The 27,906-nt window shown below is 38.7% G+C and overlaps 2 protein-coding genes across 2 annotated transcripts in view; one reads left to right on the top strand and one right to left on the bottom strand.

Moving 5' to 3' along the window:
- ankrd52b (ankyrin repeat domain 52b) overlaps window positions 1-16,935 on the top strand; it is a 41,345-nt gene extending 24,410 nt beyond the window's left edge. Inside the window, exons 26-28 of the mRNA XM_077004855.1 lie at window positions 3,458-3,540; window positions 3,632-3,723; window positions 3,927-16,935. Coding sequence (XP_076860970.1) covers window positions 3,458-3,540; window positions 3,632-3,723; window positions 3,927-4,171 — 420 coding nt within the window. The 3' untranslated portion in view covers window positions 4,172-16,935. The remainder of the gene's footprint in view (window positions 1-3,457; window positions 3,541-3,631; window positions 3,724-3,926) is intronic.
- On the bottom strand, window positions 16,662-21,877 carry nabp2 (nucleic acid binding protein 2). The gene is made up of 6 exons (XM_077004868.1): window positions 21,181-21,877; window positions 20,399-20,537; window positions 20,213-20,284; window positions 19,948-20,023; window positions 19,805-19,859; window positions 16,662-19,528 (listed from the first exon to the last, which is right to left on the bottom strand). Exons 1-6 carry the CDS (start codon window positions 21,257-21,259, stop codon window positions 19,383-19,385), a joined length of 567 nt encoding a protein of 188 aa, XP_076860983.1. The 5' UTR covers window positions 21,260-21,877; the 3' UTR covers window positions 16,662-19,382.
- Window positions 21,878-27,906: the final 6,029 nt, after the last annotated feature.

Below are 27,906 nucleotides of genomic sequence, written 5' to 3'. Positions count from 1 at the left end.
AAGTCCGTCGTTAAGCGCGACCCCAGATTTAGATACACTTTGATCGTAAATACAGTATAGAAAAAAACGAACAATGTTCTCGTGCACAACACTCCACTGTGCTGCCACTGCTCCTCCGCGCACCGCACAAAATAACATAAAAAGTTGGTCGTAACTCCGGTCCGTCAACCAGACCCGTCGTTAAGCGGGGACTCACTTTATTACAGTATGTGCAAAACAAAAAGTTTTCTCTGTCAATAGGCTACAGAGTGCAAATAGTGCAAACAGAGCCTGACCAAGTATGTCACTGAATTTGCTGCAACTACAGTGCCATGTTCATTTTTAAGAATATTAACATCGCCTCCCGATATCCTGCTGTCTCAACTTGCCAAAGCGCCGTTCTGTCCCTGCTACCAAGTGAGATATGTTGATCTGAGTACTGAGCTGTGGTGTAAATGTCTCTGTATCGTGCTCGTATTGGCCGCGGTGTGCGGCATTATTTTCATACAATGTTTGTATATGGTCAGTGTCTTATCAGTCACTCTCTTGCCATTTATCATTTCTGCCGGGTACCCAAAATGCTGCCAAACAAACGAGCCTGCCGCCATACCTGGTACCACAAACTGAAAGCATAAAATGGCGCAAGTGACGTCAGGTTTCATTCCATATATTCAGACTTTCATTCCATATATTCAGACTTTCGTTCCATATATTCAGACTTTCGTTCCATATATTCAGACTTTCGTTCCACATATTCAGACTTTCATTCCATATATTCAGACTTTCGTTCCATATTCTCAGGTTTCATTTCATATATTCAGACTTCATTTCATATTCTCAGGTTTCATTCCATATATTCAGACTTTCATTCAATATTCTCAAGTTTCATTCCATATATTCAGACTTCATTCCATATTCTCAGGTTTCATTCCATATATTCAGACTTTCGTTCCATATTCTCAGGTTTCATTCCATATATTCAGACTTCATTCCATATTCTCAGGTTTCATTCCATATATTCAGACTTTCATTCAATATTCTCAAGTTTCATTCCATATATTCAGACTTCATTCCATATTCTCAGGTTTCATTCCATATATTCAGACTTTCATTCCATATATTCAGGTTTTCATTCCATATATTCAGACTTTCATTCCATATATTCAGACTTTCATTCCATATATTCAGACTTTCATTCAATATTCTCAAGTTTCATTCCATATATTCAGACTTCATTCCATATTCTCAGGTTTCATTCCATATATTCAGACTTTCGTTCCATATTCTCAGGTTTCATTCCATATATTCAGACTTCATTCCATATTCTCAGGTTTCATTCCATATATTCAGACTTTCATTCAATATTCTCAAGTTTCATTCCATATATTCAGACTTCATTCCATATTCTCAGGTTTCATTCCATATATTCAGACTTCATTCCATATTCTCAGGTTTCATTCCATATATTCAGACTTTCATTCCATATTCTCAGGTTTCATTCCATATATTCAGACTTAGCAGTCATTCTATATATATAGTTTTTTTTCCTGAACGGCTTGCCATAATATATATATATATATATATATATATATATATAATATATACTCTACCATTCATGTAACGTTGGGCTCCTCACGAAGGACGAGACACGAATCCTTGGCCTTGAATACAACGTCACTGCTTTATTCATGTGTTGCGCAATACAACGCAACACGGAAATACATCAACACTAACACACACACGTAACGTGTAGACTAAAGACAACGACAAGCACAAGACACTGCGCGAACGCACATTAAATAGACAGACCACATGAGCCCCGAGTGATTACGAGACGAGCCACAGGTGGGACGGATGAACACACACAACAACCACACCCACGAGGATCCACCGATGCAGACAGCAAGATGCAGACGACGTAGACACACGCCCACAGGGAAGGGTCCGGAGCTGTTCCGTAACAATTCAAAAGTTTGGGGTCACTTAGAAATTTTCTTATTTTTGAAAGAAAAGCAGTTTTTTTTTTCAATTTAGCTAACATTAAATGCATCAAAAATACACTATATACATTATCAATGTTGTAAATGACTATTCTAGCTGTAAACGTCTGGTCTTTAATGCGATATCTACATAGATGTATGGAGACCCATTTCCAACAACCATCACTCCAGTGTTCTAATGGTACATTGTGTTTGCTAACTATGTAAGGAGGCTATTGGATATTTTGAAAACCCTTGAAAACCCTTGTGCAAATAGGTTGGCACAGCTGAAAACAGTTTTGCTTATAAAACTGACCTTCCTTTAAGCTAGTTCAGAATCTGGAGCATTACAATTGTTGGTTCGATTAAACTCACAAAATGCCCAGAAAAAGACAACTTTCAATTGAAACTCGACAGTCTATTCTTGTTCTGAGAAATGAAGGCTATTCCATGCGAGGCATTGCCAAGAAACTGAAGATTTCCTACAATGGTGTGTACTCCTCCCTTCAGAGGAGAGCACAGACAGGCTCTAACCAGAGTAGAAGGAGAAGTGGAAGGCCCCGCTGCACAACTGAGCAAGAAGACAAGTACATTAGAGTCTCCAGTTTGAGAAATCGACGCCTCACAGGTCCTCAACTGGCAGCTTCATTAAATAGTACCACTGGTAAAGTGGGAGATTTGTACAAGGTAAAAGGGATTTTGAATAAGGAAGGCTATCACTCCATTTTGCAACACCATGCCATACCCTGTGGACAGCGCTTGATTGGAGCCAATTTCATCCTGCAACAGGACAATGACCCAAAGCACACCTCCAAATTATGCACAAACTATTTAGGGAAGAAGCAGGCAGCTGGTGTTTTATTGGTAATGGAGTGGCCAGCGCAGTCACCAGATCTCAACCCCATTGAGCTGTTGTGGGAGCAGCTTGACCGTATGGTTCGAAAAAAGTGCCCATCAACCCAATCAAAATTGTGGGAGCGGCTTCTGGAAGCATGGGGTGAAATTTCTCCAGATTACCTCAGCAAATTAACAGCTAGAATGCCAAAGGTCTGCAATGCTGTAATTGCTGCTAAGGGAGCATTCTTTGACGAAAGCAAAGTTTAAAGTTAAAGTTTAAAGTTAAGTTTAAATTATTTCAAATAAAAAAAAAACATTATTTCTACCTTGTCAATGTCTGGACTATATTTCTATTCATTTTGCAACTCATTTGATAAATAAAAGTATGAGATTTCAGGGAAAACACAAAATTGTCTAGGTGACCCCAAACTTTTGAACGGTTGTGTGTGTGTGTGTGTGTGTGTGTGTGTGTGTGTGTGTGTGTGTGTGTGTGTGTGTGTGTATGTATATATATATATATATAAAATTAGGGGTGGGTGTAGAATATTTTTTTATATATATATATATATATATATATATATATATATATATATATATATGTGCCAACATGCATGTCTGTAACATAAATAATAAGGTTATGTTATTATTTATTAATGTTCCAGAGTCATGAAATGTGTGCCCTGCTGATTCTGGCTGAGATCGATGATCCTTCCCTCATCAATGCAACAAACAACGCTCTGCAAATGTGAGGATTAAAAATTCTTTGTCCTGCAGTTTTTGTTTTACCCTTTCAGGCTATGTATTAATTGCACTTCTTCATTGCTCTCTGTCGCAAGGCCCCTACATATAGCTGCACGAAACGGCCTTGCCACAGTGGTGGAGGTGCTCTTAAGTCGAGGCGCCACAGTCCTGGCTGTCGATGAGGAAGGTTAGTTCCTTATCTTGCCCTAAAAAGCTGCTGTTCTCTGTTTTTAAAACCCTTGACCAGTATTGCTTTCTCAGGTTTCCTGTCACGAGGTACATCAAAGTTGCCTGCTGAGGCCTCTCCTTTATTTACGTAAAATCGTTTTGGTTGATGTTCATGGCACTGTTTGGTCTGTATTGGCACCTAAACAGAACCCCTTTCGTTAGGTCACACCCCGGCTTTGGCATGTGCACCAAACAAAGATGTGGCAGACTGCCTGGCTCTCATCCTCTCAACCATGAAGCCTTTTCCTCCCAAAGACCCCACTGCTGGTACCAACTACAGCCTCAATCTGTTAAAGCACTGTGGCATTGTTGCCACTCATCATCCCTTGCCCAACGGCAGCTTACGGCACAGCTATTCCAAGGAGCGCCATGCCACTGTAGGGCTGGACAGCTGCCTCACTGAGTGAGAACTAAATACTCACATACTCACAAACACACACCTCCTCAGCATCCCTCCCATTACCACAATGCGCTGATTTCCCTTTTACCTACCGTTCAACCTGGTACCATTTCTAATTCCATCTGCCTAACACTTGTATAACCCAGTACACTATATAAGGGCAGGAATGTACTCGTGTGTGTGTGTGTGTGGGGTTTTTTTTTGTGCGCACACGCATGCATAAGTGCTGTGTAGAATTTCCTTAACTGTGCAGTCAAACCTGTTGTATATGCAATTACTGTTCCCTTTTAATCTCTGCCGATCTGACACATTTCTCAAGTTTCCTTAAAATCACAAATGACCTTTTGAGATTTACATTTTTGTATTAATACTCAAAGAGCATTCTTTACAGAGACCTTTACAGAGGTTTGATTGTGCATGGATTTAAGTAATAATCCCCCCCCTCCCCCCGGTAAAGCCAAACACAACAATCCCACATTCTTTTGCTGAAAAAAAAGGTTTGTCTGCACATTACTACAAACAACACCTTAAAGTCAGTAATGTTTGTTGGTTCATTGTTTTTGTTTTGATTTTCAGATCAATGATTTGGTAACTTTTCTGGATGCTTGGTGTCTTACAGTATTGTGCCTGTACTGGTCTGACTGCAGTAACAATGGAGATATAATCAGTCTCCTACATCCTCCGATCCCCTTTATCTTCTCTACGCAAAATAATTTTTTTTTCTTTTCCTGAACTAATGCATGTTTTGTGTAAAATGAGGGAAAACATCAAAGCACACATACTAAATTGTTACATAATTAGGTTGAGATGAATTTAAAATTATTTATTTAGATTAAGAAAGTTTGCTGAAATGTTTTAATGCCAAGGCTTGCACAAGTTTTTTTTTCTTCATTAACAGTTGATATTGTTTCATGATAGCTGCTATGTTAAAGCTGCTTTTTTTTTTTATAAGCGGGTCTTTTATTTCTGTGTTTTTTGTTTCTTTTGATGAGCAATAACCACACCACCTTGGAGTTATTAAAGCTTACCTTGATTTTGCTTTGTGGGCAGTTACTCTGCAGTTGTGAACATTTGATCAGAGAATGTGAATATTTTCTCGGAGGGCAGGGTTAGTATAACATTTGCACATGGCAGCAGTGATATATTCATTAGCAGATCCCTGCTTACAAAATGGCAGAACAGTTTGTATAACATTTTCCAACAAAGCCCTTGCTCTGTCCTCTTCAGCGTGCCACAACTGTAATGTGTCTTGTGCAATCAAGCACAATTATGAGGCTCTCAGTAAGTGCTTTTTATGATGCTTCTACATTATTTTAGGTACTGAGGATGGAGCTGTTTTCTGACAACTTTTAAACTAATCAGCAGTAAGTTAACATAATCTATTTTAAAGATTACACTGGTCCAATGGCCAGTTAAATCTTTGGTTATGACTCAGGCTGATTAACAAGACTCCTTTCAGGAATGTAGCCTAGCTATTGAGCTTCAACACTAAATGGTCTTTGTGTGTTTTGATAACTGAACCAGTCCTGCTACAATATACTTATGTGTTTCTTAAGTTTAGTGGGAGTCTGTGAGACTTTTTAATGTGGCAGCACAGACATCCCATCAGTTGTGTGAAATCTTACAAATGAAATCTTGCCAGTCATGACCTTAAATTATTTAGTGGTTACATAGTTGTAATTTACACTTTTAATGAAACTTTTATTTGATCTGCTTTAAGTGTATTGCAGTGTTTAATTATTTTTTAAAGATACTTGAAATAACCTGTCTGTCCATGTTTGTAACACATGCCTAGTTTGCTGTCATTGGGTATGGCACAGATGTGTTAATATCTTGTAATTACCACAGAATTATTAGCAGGACAAGTTCTTTTCTACTTCTCATAGTAGTTCTGCTACTATGATACATGTCAGATACATACTTCTTGGAAAAGTGTATATATATTCACAGGTATTACCTTTTTCCCATTTTGCTTTATCTTTTTTTAACTGACAATCAGTATTTTAAGGGCTTTTAATTTAAAAAAAACAAAGCTTTCAGTATGCTATATGTATTAATTTTCATATAGTTAGTATGTGTGCTTTGGCTTTTACCTCTCATGTAAGGGGACCGGGAGGATAGACAGCATTGTTCTTCAGTAATGGTCCTGCAAAGTGTAATACAAATTTACAAAGGGCTTCTCGAAGACCCAACCACCTCCCTGATTTGGTTTTGTGTTTGGCTGGTTGGTTGGTTTTATTTTCCTTCAAAAGCAGCTTCTCTTTAGTGTCTTCGATTAACAGCATTTAATTAGTCTACTTATGTATATTCAGGTAATTATACCTCAACTACAAATTCACAATAGAAATCTTGAAGAAATCAAGCATTAGTACTGATGGAAGATTTGCACGTTTTTTCCATTTGGCAGAAAAAAAATAACTCTGTAACGAGAGTCAAATTTAAATATTTTTAACAACTTTGGATTTCAGATTTACATTTACCAAAAGTTCAAGTTTAAGGGGGGTCAAGAGAGAACCTAAAAAATGAACTAAGGAATGAATAAATAAATTAACAAACATATGCTACACCCTTTGTGGCCAAGACAGTAACCCACAACATTTGAAATTTTGAAACTTTCAGAAAAGTCAGCATCCTTTACTATATGTGGAAATGGCTAATTCCTGAGCCAGGGTCACTGCTGTTCCTCATATTTGCTGAAAAGATTATTGTATTAAGCTACCTGGACTACTTTGCTTATGGTATTTTTCATAAGCCCTTTTTATATGATGTCGGAGTATGGGTTAAACTGATGCTGAACAAGCCATTCAATAACATTATGATTTAAGTAGTTGGAGAGAGGGTATTTATTGGAACTATTTTGTCAAATGCAAAAGATTGCTCGTGTGGACTACATTGGGTTGGGGTTAATTGTGGTCTGTATTTGAAGAGGAAAAAAATTGACATTGCCTAAGGACTGTGATGAAACTGCCTATAGTTCTAAATATGACAAGCCAAGGGCAGACGTTTGGTGAAGGAGGGCAGTTCAGCTGCTGTCCCCATGCTGATGTATATATGCATAGGCAGTGACTGTTACTCGAGAAGCAAGTATGTACTGATCCATGTAATAGAGAAAAAAACAGGATTGTGGATTAATACAAGTGCCCCGTACTGTAGATGGGCAACACCGTATATATATATATATTTTTTAAACAACAAAGGTTCCTCTTTACTCTGACCCAAAGCACTTATTTATGAATACGCACTTTTGTACCTTTAATATATTGTGTGTGTGTGTGTGGGAGGGTGTGCGTGCACACGCGCATATGTTGCTCTTGTAGTTTTAACTTATCCTTTGACGTTGTAACATTTGGGGCTAGAGAATAGGTGGATCTTAACGTGTTTTCATAATCGTGTGTTTTTGTGTTCATCTGTGTTGGACTAACAGTAAATGAGGAGGGAGTAAATCTCTTTTGGGATCAGTTAAGGTTAGTAGTGGAGATGGCACCTCAGTGTGCAGACGTGCGTAGCACAATGCTCATTTCAAACTGAAAACTCTATTTGCACTGCCTTTAAAGAGTTGCCAAAAGCAGCAAGGACATAACAGATGAATTTTAACCATGGAGAGCATTGTAATTGGATATGTAGATGTTGATTTAAGGGCATCTCCACTGAGCCATAATCATAAAGAAATTTTCAGATAAAAGTGAATGTAAATTTTAATATTCATCTGAATTTTGGCTGAAACTGCACTGTACTGTGGGGGTGGGTGTACAGCAACAACTTGGAATATTAGATCAAGCCTATCTTTTCACCTCAGCCCCTTTTTGCGGATTGTTATTTGTTGTGTGTGTGTTCTTGTCAGTCCTCATAATTTAAACCATTGCAGGGTGTTATGTATTTGACAATGGACATTTTCTTTTAACTGTTCTTCTGAAGTGCATGTGCACGAGGTCAAAGGTTACCTCCTTTGCTGCATCGGAAATCTGCTTCTCTATTGGTCAATGTAATTGTTTCTTAGCTTTTAGGGATGCCTTAGAGTCATCTTTCAGAGTTCATTTCTGTTTTCTGTATTTTGTGTGTCTTGTCTCAAATCTTGCCCATATGGGAGTGTATGTATGTCTGTGTACATGTATATAAATGTGTACACACACATACATACAAACACTTGTATATCAAATGTATATCAAATATGGTTGACCTTAATAACACCCCATGCATTACCAAGACCTGCAAGTGCCATATGAATCTGAGTACTGTTTGCTCAGTAGAGCTAGTTTTCAATATGCAGTCCACGTACAACATATTGGGGAAAACTCTAAAGGAGCCTGAACAGTAGAGGCCAGACCCTTGTACTGCAACCTTTTACATTTCAGCCTTTATGCAAAGGCAGTCAAATATTTTGGCATTTAACATGAGCCATGTATAAATTGTACAACACCCTGGAGTGGCTTAAATGGTTTTGGGGTGCCGAGTATTTCTTGAAACAGAGAGTAAATTCTTTGCTGAAGTTAAGGTCATTTACCAGCTTGGAATGAACAAATGAATGAATTAATATTTTCTCTGGAATAGCATGCGATTGTATGAAGTATGCAAAATACAAACAGTAGGCTGATGGTGAACATAGCAATATCGCAGCTGGGCCAGTTTGTTAAAATAGCAGTCGGTAAAATTGCACAATATAGTAGCAGGCAGCATTGTTTAAATGCAAGTTATAGAGCTTTGGAGCACTTGGTGGTCAAAGGGGCAACTTGCTAGCTGGTTGGTTGTTTTAGTAGACATGAAATGTTCAGTAGTTAGTAATTCAGTTTAAGACAGGAAGATTATTTTAAAGGGAGAACACAAGCATAATGGTCAAATGTAGCTCTGTTGTTTCTCAGTGACCCTTTGTGGGAGGGCCGGTGAATTAAGTCTACAATTAAAAGGAAATAAATGCAGAAATTAAAATGCATATGTCACAGGTTATATGCCAATGCACATTTAGATTACAGAGATTTGGGAAGTAGGATAAAGTTTACAAATGATCACGTATCCATTCAGTACTTGATTTCAAAAGTTTTAATTGTCAGGGTTGTCTTTTGTATGTAACAGGATTGATGCTGTCTGTGTGTTATTTTGGGAAGTATCCCACTTACCTCCATGGACATTTCTGTCCCACTTTTACTTGAAGAATTAGTTTAAGGCAATAGAAGTCTCATTTTCTATTTTGGAGTAAATCCCTGGAATATGCCTTAAACTTAAAGGTACAGCTCTACTTGACAATTATAGGTGATAGGTTTACCGTGTGACTGTTCACTGTAATGATTGCGGCTGGAAGATTTAGTTCTGAAGTGCGGATTCACCTTGGGTCAGTTTTTGTGCCGTTTTATCAACTTCATGGTTCTGAATGGTTGAGATCATTAGATCATATTCTAGAATGCATCACGGGTTAGAGTTGTTGCATACAATGGGAGAGAAAACAAGTATTTTCCCCATAAGGAATACAAAATGTTCTTTTCTGTAAGGATGGTCCCAATGCAAGTCTCAGATCACCCGATGAACACTACCAAGGACTGACTTTTAGGCCATAAAACATAACTTCTACTGTACATAATGTATGCTTTCATGAGACATGGATAAACAAAAAAATCTAATTGCTAAATGCCTGTGTAGAACTTTGTCTTATATATATATATATATATATATATATATATATATATATATATATATATATAACTGTTCATTGATTTGGATTTTTCTGGTTATGCTGTGGCTTTCGAGCTGCCTCACCATTTCAGTTTGACCTGTTTGTGCTTTCCTGTAATGCAGTTGTGGTACATGTAACAGTTCTGTCTTTTAAAACATGGTGGCAAAAAAAATCCAGAGGCAATAGTTGTTGCTGTGCACAGAAAATCTAAGGTGTTGATGTATATCATTTTGTGCCATGGGCAGAGAATCTTGCATCACTGTCAACTTTTTAATCTCCAAATACAAGAGAACCTAGAAAGTGCATGTCCTGTCCACACTAGTTTAGAGTTTATAATCATTACTCAAGTGCAGAATAAAGGCTGTTTTCCTCAAACATATTAAATGAATGCATGCTTATGTCAAATTTTGGGGAGGGGGGACTCTACAGCTAATGTGTAAAGGCACAGTTTATGTTTATGTATGATATACAGACACACACTAATCCTATTTATTTTCTCTACATTCAAATCTTTCAGGTAACCTGCCATCTAAACATGATAAAATTAGCTTTTGAGTATGAATGGAATCAGATCCTTTGGCTGGACCTGTGGCTTTGTGCTAGGGGTTCATGAAGCTTATCATTTTCCAGTGCTTCACTTCATTAGTTGTAAGCACACAAACCTTTACCTCAGCACTGAAGGCCAATTGGTTATTAGTAGCAGTGAGTGCATTTTGTTGTTCAAATGGACCTCATGCATTTATGAGAATGGGAATTTGGTATCTGGAGATCTATACAAGATATTTCAAGGGATTTTTGGTGAAGTCTTGAAGCCTCACATATATGGATAAAGGATTTCAAGTTGGTTCCCATTTTTAATTATTCATCCACAAGCATAAATCCAAAGAATATTGTCTCTGTATGCACCCAATTTGTTACCTCAGCCACTAAACATTTACCTACTGAAGTTCACTAATGTTTTTGCCTCTGGTACATTTGGATAAATCCTTCATGGGATTTCCTCTTGTGGAATATTTAAAACACTTTCTCTACATTATTGAAATCCAATTTATCAACAAAATCACTTAATATTACATATTATGACTTTCTGAACACACACTGTCAACATTTTGTGCATGATATCAGTGTGATGAACTAGCTGGTAATCTTTTGATGACTTTATTTGCTGTTCTGGTTCTTGAGTGAAATCGAATACGTGTTTCTAGCATCAATCACATGTAATGCATGAAAATTTACAACTTCACTATTTAAGAATTCAGTGTCGAGATATCCAGCTTTGTCAAGAGTGCTGTGTAGCTTAATTTATGTCTAGTATTCTGGGGGGGGGTCTGCAATATTGTTTTAAATATACGGACACATGGAAAATATTTAAGACCAAAAATGCTGTCTTGTAAAGGAGCAAGACATTAAAAAGCTAAGTGTCCCTTGCAAATGAAGACTATAACATAACTCATTTGGGTGACCACTGCTGCGTTAATATAGTCCCTGTTTTATTGAGAATGTTTAGCTAGGTCGTATAACCCCTTTTTGTTAGTATAACCATTATTACTTTGACTCATTGAGTAGTACCAGTTGAAAATTTGAAAAATCACAGTTTTCTCTCAGAAACTAAGACACTATTGTATGTGAATAGGTGTGGATCATTTTGTATTCTGCTGTCTAAGGCCTTCTTGATATGAGACATTTGGTCATATAAGTGATGCTATGAAGACCATAAACAGGAATTTTAAAATTGGCTCTGAGTACAAGTGTGTTGTCAAGGGGGCTTATTTTGCGGTCATTGCTGTTCTGAAGATTTGTCACTGACACCATTGACACTGTCAAGAGGAGAAGATCAGATTTTGTTGCACATAAAATAGGTGATGTTTGCTATATGTACTATTTTTGCCTTTTCCTATCTGACTTTGCCTCTACTGACTGAAAGTGTTGTTCTTTTTGTAATCAGAAGTGCATTCCTTTTGGATCCAGACTGTGTGGTGTGAAGATATAGCTTGTCAGATTAAAATAAAACGGTGATTTTCAAACTTGTGGCATGAATAGTAGCACCATCTGTGTAGCACACGAAGGGGGGGGGGGGGGGGGGGGGGGTTATGCATTATGCATTCAGTGAATTTCCTGATGCGGTAAGACTGCAGCAACTACATGGTTCAGAAGTGATTGGGGGAGAAAACTCGGACCATTAAGACCACTGTATCTACATCCCGTAGCAGCAAACAGCAAAGCTAAAATAATTAAAGTCTGTAAAGGTAAGGTAGCCATAAAGGCTCATCTATGCTTGTACTGTCAGCTTGCTTGATACACTTTGAGTTAAGGCCAGCTCACAAATATGATCTGGCCCATGTTGGCATTTAACTGGTTATGTTCAAATTATCAAATTTTTCTAGAAGCTATTGAAATTTTTAAATTAGGTCTGTGTGAACATTTTGGAACTTATTCCCAGTAAGGATCAAATTTCAACTGGTGAAATGGTTGAATAACAATCTTATCTTCATATAGAAAATGTTAGGGTATGTCAGTCAAAGTTTACTCCGAGGTCTCTGTGGACTGTAGTCAGTGCCTATTCTGTTAACCTTTGGATCAGAGGGAATAAAGTACATTTTCAGAAAGTGTTTTTTTTTTTTTTTCTTTTTTAGAAATTTGGACTCTTGTTGTGTATATACTTTCTTCTTGTGAAATTGCTACAAACAATTTTTTTATTTCAAATCTTGTATTTCAAAGCTTGCTAATCTTCACTTCCAAAGGTACACATGTAACTGCACCAAACATGTTTTGAGTCATGGTAGTTGCTGCAGCTTTTAAAGTTTTTGGGTTTGCTTGTTTGTTTTACAGTGGCTAGTGGTATATTGTTCGAAGATGTGTGGATATGGTGGTGTAGAGTGGTGTGTGTGTGTGTGTGTGTGTGTGTGTGTGTGTGTGTGTGTGTGTGTGTGTGTGTGTGTGTGTGTGTGTGTGTGTGTGTGTGTGTGTGTGTGTGTGTTGAATTTTTCATCATGCCATGTCTACACAGTCACAGACAAATTTGTTGGTACCCTTCCAAAACAAAAGCATAATCCACAATTTTCTCTGAAATAATTGACAAAATTGAAACTGACAAATTGCTTCCATCATTAAATATTCCATATTTAATAAAAATTTTAATAGCTTTTGTTTTTTTTATTCTGTATAACATATTAAAGTGACAAAATGATTACAATTATGCTAATATTTTGTTGCACTTGCTTTAGAAGCAATCGCTGCAAACAAGTGATTTATGTAGCACTCAGATGTCTGTGCATGTAGTTTGACCCTTCCTGAGCAAATACCTTCAGCTTTCTCAGGTTTGAAGGGGTCCCTTTTTCAAACTGCTTATTCCAGCTATTTCCATAGATGTTCAATATGATCACTTTAGAATAATTCAGTGGTTTGATCTCAGCCAGTATTTGCTTGCTTTTAGCTGTGTGTTTAGCAGTATGTTTTGGTCCAAGATGCCTTGATAGTGTTGAGATTTCATTGTGCCTTGTACAGATTCAAGGTACCCCTTGACAGACGCAGCTTTTTCCATGCAGCTTAACTGATCTTCCTTAATGTTTCACAGTAGCTGTGGAGTTATTTTCTTTAAATGCTTTTTTTCCCCTCTGTGATCAAAAAGCTGATGTGAATTGCCAAAAAGCTCAAATCTTGTCCCATCTGTCCAAAGGACATTCTCCCAGAATCATTGTGGTTTATCAATGTGCATTATAGCAAATTCCAGTCTGGCTTTGTAATATTTTTCTTTCAAAAGTGAAGTCCTCCTGGGTCTTCAACCATGGAGCCCACGGGAAAAGTGACAGATGGTGTGATCAGACATTGATGTATCTTGGTCAAGGGAGTTTAAATTGTGTGTGTTTTGGATTTTTCCTCGTCTTTTTGTTTAATATTGGTCCTTGTTCAAAGTGGTGCACACAGTGATGCCAAAGGGCAGAGTGACTACTTTTTAAATTTTAGATAGACTGAATGATTTATAGCATTTAAGATATGATAAAGAAATGCTTAGTTTGAAATATCACTTTAACCCACGTTTTATAATCTCTTCTATAGATACCAACAAATCAGTCCAGGCCATTTTAGAATATCTTTGTAAAATAAGCACTAATTGATCTCTTCAAACTTTCTTGACATACTAAAGGCATGCATGTCTATTACATGAGACAATTGCTTTTAATTTCCTTCATCAGGAGGAATGAAGCATTGTTTCAGTGAGCTGTAAGGGTACCAACAAATTTATCCACATCTGTGAAGTCTTATTAGAACCAGGTGCAAAGTTTCTTTCCTTAGCGTTAATAGATGCAGTATTTGGTAAAGGATCTTGATCATCCTTGTGATTTACAGTTATTTTGAGACCCCTGCTGCCCTTGGGGCATCATAAAATAAACTTTTACTACTACTCAGTAGTTTACCAGTTTATAGGATTTACCAGTTTATAGGAGTTGGTGTGCCCTCACGCTTTGGAACGACTGTGTGCTGAAAGCAGCCTTATGTTTTTGCCATTAAACAATTGTAGCTTTTAGCAAATAGTATGGGTGATTGTGCCCTGTGTGCACTTTTCAATTTTATTTTCATTCTCATAAGGAGAAACCTAGCATTTTAAAAAGGATTTTTAAAAGTGTTTGCCTACCTCTGTGTATCAGTGTCTTGTTCAGCATAAATATAGTAGTAACAATGATATATACAGTTGTGATCAAATTTATTCAACCCCCACTGAAATAAAGTGTTTTGGCCAGTTTGACATTGATTTTGATCATTTCAGTCATCTTATTTACAATTATATCAAAGAGGCACTTATAAATTAGACAAACATAACATAATATTTATGATGGAATAACCACAAATGTCTTTACTGTGCTCACATCATTATCAGTTTTATTCAACCCCCTAGTGACATTATTTTTTAGTACTTAGTACAACATCCTTTTCCAGTTATGACAGCTTTCACGCGTGAAGCATAGCTTGACACAAGTGTCTTGCAGCGACCTATGGGTATCTTAGCCCATTCTTCATGGGCAAAAGCCTCCAGTTCAGTCACATTCTTAGGCTTGCGCACTGCAACTGCCTTCTTTAGGTCCCACCAGAGGTTCTCAATTGGATTTAAGTCTGGTGATTGCGATGGCCACTCTAGAATGTTCCAGCCTTTCATGTTCAACCATGCTCTAGTGGACTTGGATGTGTGCTTCGGATCATTGTCCTGTTGGAAGGTCCAACGTCTCCCAAGCCGCAGGTTTGTGACTGACTCCATCACATTTTCTTCCAAGATCTCCTGGTACTGAAGGGAATTCATGGTACCCTGCACACGTTGAAGCTTTCCTGTACCATTAGAAGCAAAACAGCCCCAAAGCATAATTGACCCCCCGCCATGCTTCACAGTAGGCAAGGTGTTCTTTTGTTCATAAGCCTGGTTCTTCCTTCTCCAAACATAGCGCTGGTCCATTGTCCCAAACAGTTCTAATTTAGTTTCATCTGACCACAGTACACTGTCCCAAAACCTTTGTGGCTTGTCCACATGACTTTTGGCATACTGCAGTCGACTTTTCTTGTTCTTTGGAGTCAGCAAGGGGGTGCGTCTGGGCGTTCTAGCATGGAGGTCTTCGTTATGCAGTGCGCGCCTTATTGTCTGAGCTGAAACTTCAGTGCCCACATCTGACAGGTCTTTTTTCAGTTCCTTAGCAGTCACGCGGGGATTTTTCTCCACATTACGCTTCAGGTAGCGCACAGCAGTCGCGGTCAGGATCTTCTTTCTGCCACGACCAGGTAACGTTTCCACTGTGCCCTTTAACTTGAACTTGTGAATGATACTTCCGATAGTGTCTCTTGGAATATTTAACAACTTCGCAATCTTTTTATATCCATTGCCATTCTTGTGAAGAGCAATAACCTCTTCTCTTGTCTTCTGGGACCATTCTCTTGCCTTCACCATGCTTGGAAACACACCAGTAGATGTCTAGAAGGAGCTGAGTATCACAATCCTTTTAAATCTGCCTAATTGGTGCTTATCATGCTTGATTGCTGCTTGTTGACATCCACAGATGTTTTCAATACCTGATGGAAAACACTGGAATGAACCTCTGTTCTTAGGAGTGGTAGTCGTAAAGGGGTTGAATAATTGTGTCAATGAAGAAATCACAAAAAGGCCATTTAATACTTTATGACAAAAAAAATTTATGCTATCTTAGTTGCATTTAGTTCTTTAACAAGTCCTTGTAAGATTTCATTATGAACATAATTACAAATGTGCACTGAATTCCATAAAACCCTTCGCAGCATTGGGGGTTGAATAAATTTGATCACAACTGTAAGTAGTATCTTTGTTCATGTCAGTCATACAGTGAGTTAATTTCAAAGCAACCGATAATGGACACTAAATTAATTGCGCTGGAACCAGTTGTGGATTAACTTTTATTATATCCAATCTTAAGTACAGTATTCAAAATGGAGACACCTCCCTTAGAACTACAAAGACTCACTAGATCACCAAAATGTAGTGTGTTCCTCTTGTACTTTGGTACATGGTAGTGTTACAAATTGCACTTCATTTGAAAGGGAGCATGGCTGCTACATGTGTATGCCTGCACTAATTTTAATCAATTTTAGGTAATATATACTTGCCAGTAGTGGATACTTGTACACTTAGTTTAAGCATATAAAAAAAAATACTTATTGCACATATAACTCCATGATGAGAACAGCCACACTTCATCCTGTTACCTTTAGCCTGTAACTTATTTTCAAATATATTGGTGAAGCTTTTTCTTCTTCACATTCAGACTAACAAACAAACAATATAATTCCTTACAAAGCATTCTGGCCCTTTTTGTGACGATGCTATCTTTGGAAACACTTCCTTAACTATTGATTTATTTATTTGAACTAGTCTGGTGAATGAAAAATGACACAATGTTAAATATATGTGCAAAGCTAATGTCAGAGAAAATGACTGAAATACATTTTTATTAACCCGCTGTGACTAAAGGACAAAACCGCTTCGCTAAACTTTGCATTTGCATTCAGTTTTATACAACATAAGCAGCAGCCTGTATGTCATGTTATTAAGTATTGTGGCTTATTGGTTTAAATAAAGAGCTCTTGCTTAAAATGTCTGAATTGTCATATGTTGTTGTTCTTTGAGCATCATTGACCCATCACTTCTCAGTCCATGAATTCTATACAGGTGAATGAGGTCAGAGGTGTAGAACTGGAATTTTGCATCTAGACTTATTGTATGTTTCCTATATGTGAGCTCCTAGTCATATTCAAGAAACCAGTCTGAAATGATTTGGGCTTTATGACATGGTGCGTTATCCTGCTGGAAGTAGCCATAAGAAGGTGGGTACACTGGTCATAAAGGGATGGACATGGTCAGCAAAATACTCAGGTAGGCTGGAGCATTGACACGATGCTCAGTTTGGTACTAATGGGCCTAAAGTGTGACAGAAAAATATCCCCCACACCATTGCACCACCACCACCAGCCTGAACTGTTGATACAAGGCAGGTTGGATGCATGCTTTCATGTTGTTGACACCAAATTCTGACCCTACCATCCAAATGTCGCAGCAGAAATCGAGACTCATCAGACCAGGTGAACTTGTAGGTGAAGTCCTACAAGTTCCTTGGAGTGCACCTGGACGAAAGGCTGGACTGGTCAGTGAACACCGACCACCTCTACATGAAAGCCCAGAGGAGACTGTACTTCCTCATGAGGCTAGCGTCATTCTGGATCTGCCAGAAGCTCCTGTTGATGTTCTACCAGTCTGTGGTAGCCAGCGTCCTCTTCTATGCTGTAGTGTGTTGGGGAGGCGGCATCAGCAAGAGGAATGCTGGACGTATTGATAGGCTGGTGAGGAAAGCTGGTGCTGTGCTGGGTTTAGAGCTGGAGCCCCTAACACCACTGGCAGAGAGGAGAGCCCTAAACAGTCTGCTGAGCATCATGGACAATGTTCACCATCCTCTGCACAGCACAATCACCCGGCAGAGGAGTTCATTCAGCGGCAGACTGCTGTCCAAGTCCTGCTCCACCGACAGGCTTAGAAAGTCTTTTGTCCCCCAGGCCATAAGGCTGTTTAACTCCTCTCAGCACAGCAGGCTACAAACTTTGTGACACCTCCTCCGGTCACTCTAATGGTCATATCCCCAAATCATACCTTACCTCTATTTTCAGTATCTCTTTTTTGTATTACCTGTACTTTTTCACTTTATTATTGTATTTTTGCACTACTTCCACACATTATTGCACATTGTTTCCACTACCAATTTTGGCTGCTGTAATTTGTCATGTACATTGTTACTGGAATTCAGGAATTTCCCCTCTGGGATAAATTATCCATCCATCCGTCCATCCATCCATCCGCCCATCTATCTATCTGCCCATCTATCTATCTGCCTAAAGGCTCGACGTGTTGTGCATTCAGAGATGCTCTTCTGCATGCCTCGGTTGTAACGACTGGTTGAGTTACTGTTGCCATTCTATCACTTCAAACCAGTCTGGCCGTTCTCTGACCCTTGGCATCAACAAAGCATTTGCACCCACAGAACTGCCATTCACTGGATATTTTCTCTTTTTTGGACCATTCTCGGTAAACCCTAGAGATGGTTGTGCGTGAAAATGCCAGTAGATCAGCCTGTCTGGCACCAACAACCATGCCACGTTCAGTCACTTAAATCCCCTTTCTTCCCCATTCTGATGCTCGGTTTGACCTGCAGCAGATCCTTATGGCCATGTCTATATGCCTTAATGCATTAAGTTGCTGCCATGTGATTGGCTGATTCAACATTTGCATTAATGAGCAGTTGGACAGGTGTACCTAATAAAGACGCCAGTGAGTGTATGTGTGTATTTATATATGTATGTATATATACAGAAACACGTACAATAAGCCTAGATGCAAAAACACTGGAACATTGAGTTGGCAAATTAGATAATTTTACATGTATGTGTTCATTTTGTTTGCTTTGTTTTCACCTGTGTGAATATGGGACAATAACCAAACGTGAAGGGTATTATTGTGTTTTTCATGTCTATTATTACGCTATTAACATACAATGTACAGAATATATTTCACTTATGTGGTAAAGATGAAAATGGGGAAAAATACAGTAACATCAACAAAATCATCACCACGTTTTGCAGATAGGATTTTTGTATGTTTAGGACAAAGTATACCTTTGCTTTCATCTGACCAACATTTCACAAATGAAGAAATTATCTGCTCCCATCGCCTAAAGAATAATCTTTTTAGACTTAACACAAATGTCTGGTTTGGATGCATGTTATTTTCTAATAGGAAATGGTGGTATTATGGTATTATTAATATCAATAATTACAGGTCCTCAAATGTCAAACTTTTACCATTTAAAAAAAATAACGCATTTACATTTGACTTGGTCCAAATCAATACATTTTGCAGGACACATAACATTTACAATACTTAGCCAAGATTACAGGGCACATTTAACATTAAATGCCAATAATGTTAATAATGTTAACATGATGGACAATGCACCTTGTGATTTTTCAAAGGAATATCTTGTATGAGCGTTAGTTGCAATTATCTTTTGGCTGAGCGCCGTGTCTCCTTCCCATTGCTCACGGCACCCCCTGCTGCCCTACTGCCACCTGCTCTGCTGCCATGCTGCACACTGGTGGAACTGGCAGTTTGAGAATTTACTTCATTTCCATTGGTGGCATCATTACCTTGAAAATTGTACAAAAAGAGGAGTAATGAAGTCTTGCAGAGAGATGCTTCATCAAACTATGACACCAACCCTTACGTTTCCACCATAGTCCTTTGAGACAGTTGATAAATCACTTGTATATTTTAAGTATGTGAACTGACATTTTAGTGTTGCCCTTTGTTAACTTTTTTAATTGGATATGGAGATTTGGAATTGACTTGAATTTAAAATTCTTGTCTTGCAACTGAACACTGCTTAAAAAAACTGAAATTCCAACAAAAAAAAAAAAACGTACTAGTAGAAGAACCATTACTGTTACTGCTCGTGCTGTTTCCTTGGTCACTGAGCCCCTGAAAGACGATAAAGGTAGATATGTTTATTATGCTGTTAATTGTTGTGCTTAAAGGTATTATAAACAAGGGAAAAAATCATATATACCGTTTTGTTCATCAGGGCCAAATATTCTGGGTTTGGCTCACTAAAATTTGGCACCTCTGAATACACCATGCAGAATCTTTAAAAAAAATTGGGTGCATGAATTTGTATCTTTAAAAAAGACAGCAAAGTACAAGGTGATTCAATTAGATCTTAGCTTTGAAACTCTAAATTATGAATACAACAAATGTTTTTTAACATCGTAGTACATTCTTGTCTGAAACCCACAACTATATCAAATGTCTTCAGAGGAACATGCAATACTCACTCTCCAATCTTCTGCAACTCTCCACCTCTTCCTGTATATAAAGTGAGACAGCCTTTGAAAACTGAAGCATACCTAGAAGCAAACAGAAACACACAAAATTCTTCACCAGTGCAAAATTATTTTAGTTTGATATATAGATCTGAAATCTGGCACACACTCTAGTCACTGCAGCCTGAGGAGTCTCACCCTTTGGTAAGTCTGATGATGTCACCGGTCTGGATGAGCCCCCCCACCTCATCCCATACTGATATGCTAATGCTGCCGGTCTTGTCAGCAACTTTGCAGGTGCGCACTTCATGCCCATCTTTGGTTTTTGTAACCCTACCTTTAAATTGAGTTGTGAAAGACAAAACCAGTGAATTAATTCGCTTTCATGAGTTATTAACCCTTCTTTAATGGCCGAGAGCACTAAACTAAAAAGACATTCATTTTATTTTGCCTTAATCCACCTAATTTATGACTGAACAAGAGTTAAATTGGAGTAAAATAATGTTAATAATTGTTACAATTAAACTATTTATAATTGTTACGATCCATTTCAAGCACAAGCAAGCTATAAGAAAACTGCAAAACGGCTTTGCAACATATTGACTGATAATCTTTATCACTATATTGGCTTTTGTGGTAGAGACGTCTGCACTATGCCTCTAACAGACCATATGAGCTGAGTAATCATATCAGCTGAGTAATCATATCAACTTGCAAATGAGTTCTGTTGGTGATTTAATGAATTAAGGCATTTATAAGATGCATAAATGTAACGGTTAATATTTTTGTCACAATCGTGCAGGCCATAATCAGAGGTCACCAACACATCTAATGTATTGTAAGAAACGTCGAATTTGGAATTTAAGTACAGTATATTGTTATTCATACACTGTAGTCCTATGTTTAATACATTTATAACATGTTTTTACGCCTTCTGGTCGTTAAGAATACATGTATAATAAAACCGTGATTTGAGACACCTGTTTCCAGTACGATAAAGATGACGTTTAAGTTCTTGAGCCCTGGCTTGATGTCCTTGACGTATGTCTCAGTTGTCATGATCAGTGTATTATAATTCCCTCAAATTCCGTTCACAGAGCAAACTTAAGTTAACTGTTAGGTTAGCTGTACAAAGGATATCAACTGCACAGCATTAAGACACCATGGCGAGCTAGCTAACTAACTTTAGCTTCCTGTGGGTAGGATGGTTTGTTTTGCATCTGCCTTGACTAACCTATCTATCTAGCTAACTGGTTAGAAATATCCTGCACTCCATTAGCTAGTAAACACGACTTATTCCACGATATTAGAGTACCATGCACAATCTAAAAATCAACCGAGGTGTTTTGTTGTATAAAGTTGCTTCCTAATAAAGCTAGCTAATAAGCTAGCCAGCAAAGTGAACGACGTTAACGGTAATGTATTGGTGGACTACTTGTTAGCACATAAATAAACGATTTAAACAGCTAACGTTGTGTACACTTGCAAACACACGATGCAAAGTAACCTTCCGGTTTATCAATGACGTCTGACCTGTTACTTTGCACGAGTAATATTTAATTGGGCGAGCTATCGGTAGTTGAAACCCTTGCTAACAAACTATGCTAACTAGCTAACAGTGCATTGGTAAAATTGCTTTGCGTGTCTCCAAGTACGTACGCTCTGACGTTGTAAGGCTACGTTCAAAAGTGCACGACGGTTGAAATGTAAGAGATCTGAAATGCTTGCACCTTTTATTATTAATACAATAAGTTAAACAGAAAGATTGGAAAAGTAGAACAAAGTAAACTCCCGAAACAAACAGTAAAATATTGTGAAATATTTTATTATTTTCTAAATCTGTTGATGTCTAAGTTTGTATTAGGCATAAGTAGTGCATTCAATTTATAGCTAAGTAATCACACGCGCGCGCACACACACACACGGAAGTTATTATGTCTCAATATTAAAATGAAAATGTAATACGCATTTGCATTTACATGTTCCGTTCATACAAGTGAAGTGGGTTCGGGAAACGAGGCAGAAACTGCTTAATCCAGAAAATCCCGAAGAGGGAAACTTTATTTTCCACGCAACTCAAAACATAGCACTGTTTTCTCCTCCTCCCCTGGCGCGCGCAGGCGCCGCTCCCCCAGTGTCACTTAATCAATTATGGTCAAGGAGTTATTATAACATTCATAAAAAAAACTATTTACAAGCACCAAATAAGCAAACATTATATAAAAAAACAATAACAATGTATATATATATATATATATATATATATATAACAATATACAAAACTATATAACTATAATAAAAACTATAACTATAATATAGTACAATATATAACTATAATAAAACTATTTAAACAGCAAATAAGCAAAAATTTAATTTCAATGAGGCCAGAGTTCATTGCGAAGTTGCCCACGCCTTTACCAGTGGTCCGGTCTGGTAGTTGACCAGGAAGCAAGCCACATTAAAGAGCTCTTCAATGCTTCCACAAACAGAGAGTGGTATGGCCTTGTCAAAAAGTTTGTTCTCTTTCACCCTCCTAATGCATCTCTCCACATGAACCCTCAGACGTGCAATAGATTGAGTCTGCCTGACATCCTCCCTACTCATTTGGGTGTTTCTTGAAAGAAAGGCAGGTCTGTAAACCTTGCAGGGAGCCAGGTTGTCCACAAGAAACCCTTTGTCAACCATAATTGCCATGTCTGGTGTGAGCAGGTTTGTAATGCCAGACAGCTTGAAGATCTCACGATCACTCATAGATCCTGCATACAAGCCAGACACAAATGTAATGGCTCCATGAGGTGCCATGCCAATCATGGCCTTAAACGTAGAGTGTGATTTGTACGCTGAAAACACCTCACTCTGTAGCAGGAGAGAAGATGGTGTCTGGCAAAAGAGTTCAGTGCAGTCAAGCACCACCTGTGTGTCTGGGAAAGCTGCAAACTCAGGTGGAAGGTGAGCTCTGACAACTTCAGGGGGGATCCATAGACGTTGGCTTCCTAGCAGGATGTATAGGAAGTGTGTCCAGGTGGAAATAATCCTGCTAGCTGTGGTTCGGTGAATGCCAAACCGTTCTGCAAGATCCCTGAGAGGCAGGCCCACTGACAGGTACATGAGAAACAGCAGCAGCTCATCTATTGGTGGAAGTTTCTGTAAAAATACAAAAGTTGTATACTTAGTGACAGTGATAAATTATTACTACATATATTAACTTAACCTTTACTTAAAGGAGAAAATTCAGTGTGAAATGAACTTGGGGTGTAGTAGTGAAACATGGGAAGTAGGAACTTTTGTCCAATAGGCCACCTCCATTTACCCATGCCCTAATACAGCTTGTATGCTACATACCGTTGCTGCTGGACAGAATTCAGAGCTGCTGGCAGATGCAGCCTGGGCACTGGTAATCCGCACCATTTTGGTGTTGACTGCAGGCTCCACCAATTTCCAAAAGGCCTGGAAGTGCTTGTATGAAGCAAACCTAAGAAAGTAACAATGTTCATGTTAGACTTTGTTTTGTTTGTTTATTATTTTTTTAAATTAGCTTCTCTAGCTAAAAATATGTTTTTCAAACTATTCTTAGCTATATAACCTTGCTGAAAAAAAATCAGCTCTAGTCCAGCTTATGCTGATAGATGTTTTTAGTCTAATCAGACCTTTGATATCCAATTAAGGATTAACGTTATAAAAATATACTCTACATTGGTCAAGAGCCGAGTTGGTCAACCAGCTTATTTAAGTACAGTGATTACAAGTCAACATAATTATAAGAATCTTTATGAACCAACCTGGTGTAAAAGCGAATCTCCTCATCTGACCCCGCCAGGCGATGAATACCAAAACGGGTCCTCAGCTGTAGCACTTCCAGCTGGTGTTGGAGTTCCCCGATTTTCTGGCGCAGGGCTTCATTCTCACTGGCCACTTCAGCTGCCATCACCGCCATCGCTGGAGTTAAGCAATAATCATGATCCGGCGCCTCTGTGTCCATGTCGTTCTCCGACTCGGAGTCTGCAGGCAGGTCCGGGAGAGGGTCCTCCGACCTCGGACAGCGCTGCCACACATTCTGCCTCGGTGTAGGTAGAGTGTACCCATTCCAGGAAAATAGAAGGGGTACAGCTCCACTCTGCAACCTCCTCAGTCCCCCTGCAGTCACCGCGAAGTCTCCCGGTTGGAAATGCCGGCCACACACACGGGTGTTCACTGTTGGAGTGAACTTGTCCCTACGGATCTTAGTTAGCCACTTAGCACGCAGCGCGGGGTCAACGGGAAACTTGTGAAAGCTTAGTTCGGCGTTATAGCGCGACGAACAGGTACACAAGGGCACACAGCAATGTAACGCTGACTTTCTTACCCGTTGGAAGGCCAGTCTTCTCACTTTAACCCTGAATGCACTCATTATTTCCAACTAGCTCGCTATCTCTTCGTGTTGATATTAATACTAAAACCACGGAAGTGCTCAGACCGGAACTTCTCATGCACACCCTCAAATGCCGGAAACAGAATGGACGCCATCTTGTGCACGGAGCCAATTATCAGCTGTAAGCAGGCACTTTTGTTCTGTAAATAAGGCCATTACTGGCGCACCACAGGAGGGGGCATGCTTCAGCTCACAACTAATTGTTGTTTTCCATTGAGTTTGGCCATTTAGTTTCTAGTTAGTTCTATTCATTGTATTGTATTTTATAATATAAAGGTTATATATATTGTATTTAGTTTAGTTTTATCTGAGCAACAAAGCACAAACAATAAATTATTTTTTTTATATTTTAACTAGAAAATTAGAAATTTTATAGCCAGGTACATGTGAGTAATGACCAGAAGCATTTGTGTCTAAGTCAGGAGGACTGAAATTTCAGCATCAGAAACATACAAAAGAACAACTGTTATGTTTCCATGCTTTTTTATGTTCCATGCTTTTTATTATTGCCATAAAATTATACAAAAAATACAAGGAATAAAACAATTCCACACATATTTACAATAGGCTGCAGTGCAGGGCTGTGTGTGTGTGTGTGTGTGTGTGAGTGGCATGTCCTTCTTGTGTGACTAGCACTTCAGCAGTCACTCAGCAGTCTGTCAGAACATGCCTGGCACTGCCAGGGTATCTCCCTAGTACATTTGCCACACGTGTATCTGTAGCAGTCAACACATCTCACATTTGCACAATTGTTCATGAGTGTTCTCATCAGAGCATTCACATACAACTATCTACCCAGTCTGCCAGTCCCTCATTTGGGGAGAAAGCTACAGTATTGTGGCTATTCCCACTTTAGTGACCCCATTTTGTTTCTCTTTCACTCAGACAATAAAATATTCCAATACAGTGAGGACATGCACCTAAGACGAAAATTTCAGACCCCTCCATGATTAAAAATTGTCTAAATTGTCTAAAGTGGGGAATAGCCACAATAGTGTAGCTTTCTCCCCAAATGAGGGAGTGGCAGACTGAGTGGATAATTGTATGTGAGTGCTCTGTTGAGAACATTTCAACTTTATTGTATATATTTCTAAACTTACATCATGTCCTCTGTAGCTTCTGCTCTCAGCCAGGCCCTCTGACTGCCTCTCTCACCTTATGCATGTCCCCTGCACAACAATGCAGCTGGGGGATGGGCAGACACACTCAGGACCAGCTTACACACTTTTGCATGACCTTTTTTGAGGTGGATCAACACAATTAATTGGGTAATTTTTTTCAAAAATTGTTATTTTGAACCCACTTATCTTTTTTTAGAAGAAAAACATTACTAACATTACTACATTTCTACCTGAGCCTGCCAAAAGCCAGTGCTGAGGTATTTTGGATCATGAGGCCATCCTTTGTCATGCAGCCACTTCTAGGTAGACGGGGGGATGGGTGATAGTGTGAGCTATGTTGATCCATTGACTCAGACGGAGAAGAAAAGACCCTTTCAGAGAAATCTGAACTTTAGCTATTTTGACCAATAATCATGTCACCTTTTGCAGTGAGAAAAAAATCCAAAATTAGTACAAAGGAGGCAGACTTGAGATGTTTTGGAATTATAGTTCAAATAATGTCTGTCAGTTTTATAATAAAGAGAAAGATGACTGTAGCCACCTACATGTGGAAGAAAATTCATGTCACCACACATTTCACTTACTCTGTTGACTGAGAAGCAAGGATAGCAAAGGTACACAGCAGGCTTTGGACATGATCCTGGAGGGGCCGTGGGCGGGTGGGGTTCCCTGGTCTTTCTCTGCCTGCCTCTGGGGCCTTGCTAATAAGTACATTCTGTACATTTATCCTATGTTGCACTTACATAAACACACACACTCACACACACATACATCAGTCATTTGTGCTGTATGTCTTACTTTCTGCTCTTCATTTAGTAGCAGCAGTTGGTGAATCATTTGAGCTGTTTTTTCCAGCTCACCAGCCCACTAACCCATCGGCCCACCGGGGAAATCCCCGGTAGCAATATATGCCAGTCCGCATCCCCTGATTGTATGTGGGTGTATATATGTGTGTAGGTGTATGTGTGGGTACATATATGAGTGTGTTGCACATATGGGATGATGGTGTGTGGGTGTATGTGTGTGAGGGTGAATATATGGGAGGAATGTGTGTGAGGGTGTATAAGTGTGTGTGGGTGGACACCACATTTTAGGCTGTTGTAGTCGGTGATTGTGTAAGGCACTTCTTCCAGAGGACCATTTCTTCTGGACCTGCGTATTCCCACCCCAACTCCACACCCCACACATACAAACACACACATGCAGGCATGTTATCCAGAGGTTGATGAGGTAGGCAGAGCCGGCCCTGACCAATGTGGTGCCCTAGGCGAGATTTTGGTTGGTGCCCCCTGTATCATCAATCATTGGGTTGATTGTGTCACTATTAAAGAAACAAATAAAAAGCAAATGACTTAAATATTACCATATAACAAGCAATAAATATAAAGGTGTTGCACAAAAAATATTTTAAAACTATTTTACATAACGTAGTGCAGAGAACCACTTTTAAATATTAATAATTAATTAATAACATTATTATTTCAAAAGTGCATCCGCAATGAACAGAGGAGTAGTAGGCTATATATTTATTTTAAGCTAAGCTAATCATAGCACCTAGGATTGGGCAGTATGATGACAGTGGCGGTTTTCACTAAGATCATACAGAGGGAAAAAGCCACAATGACGATTGAGTGTTAGTTGTGAGTCAGCGAGCTGGTTTCAAAGAAAAACACAACAGCTACAGATTGGCAACATTTTGGATTTGTTTCAAATAAAAATGAGAGACAATTGGAGCACGCCCCCACGATTCTAATTCGATAATATGATTGGTTGATAAAACTGCTAATCTATAATAAAAGCTCTCCAAGTAAAAGTGCCTTTCTCTCTTTTACCTAGAAACAACGGTGTGAAATATTCTGACTGGTTGATTTTTTATTTCACCGCTGAGGTTTTTTTCAAGCACAAGTACGAAAAGTGGATTTGAAAGCCGATTTATAGGAAAAATACAAATTATTGGTGAAGCGTTATTAACATATATTACATATAATAGATAAATCATCCTTTTTAAGATCAATTAACCTTCAGAGAAGGCGTTGAAGTCCCTGACGCTTCGCCAATGGTATAGTGTTAATTCACCACATATTACCATTATATTACCTGTTTTTTGCCGCCTTTCCTCCTACACGTTTCTCATTTTTCTACCCTGGGCACCAGAGGACTTCTGCCTTTTTGACGTC

The sequence above is a fragment of the Brachyhypopomus gauderio genome, chromosome 1 (genome assembly GCF_052324685.1).
Source record: "Brachyhypopomus gauderio isolate BG-103 chromosome 1, BGAUD_0.2, whole genome shotgun sequence".
Taxonomy (NCBI): Eukaryota; Metazoa; Chordata; class Actinopteri; order Gymnotiformes; family Hypopomidae; genus Brachyhypopomus; species Brachyhypopomus gauderio.
This window is presented reverse-complemented; position numbering and strand designations above follow the sequence as displayed.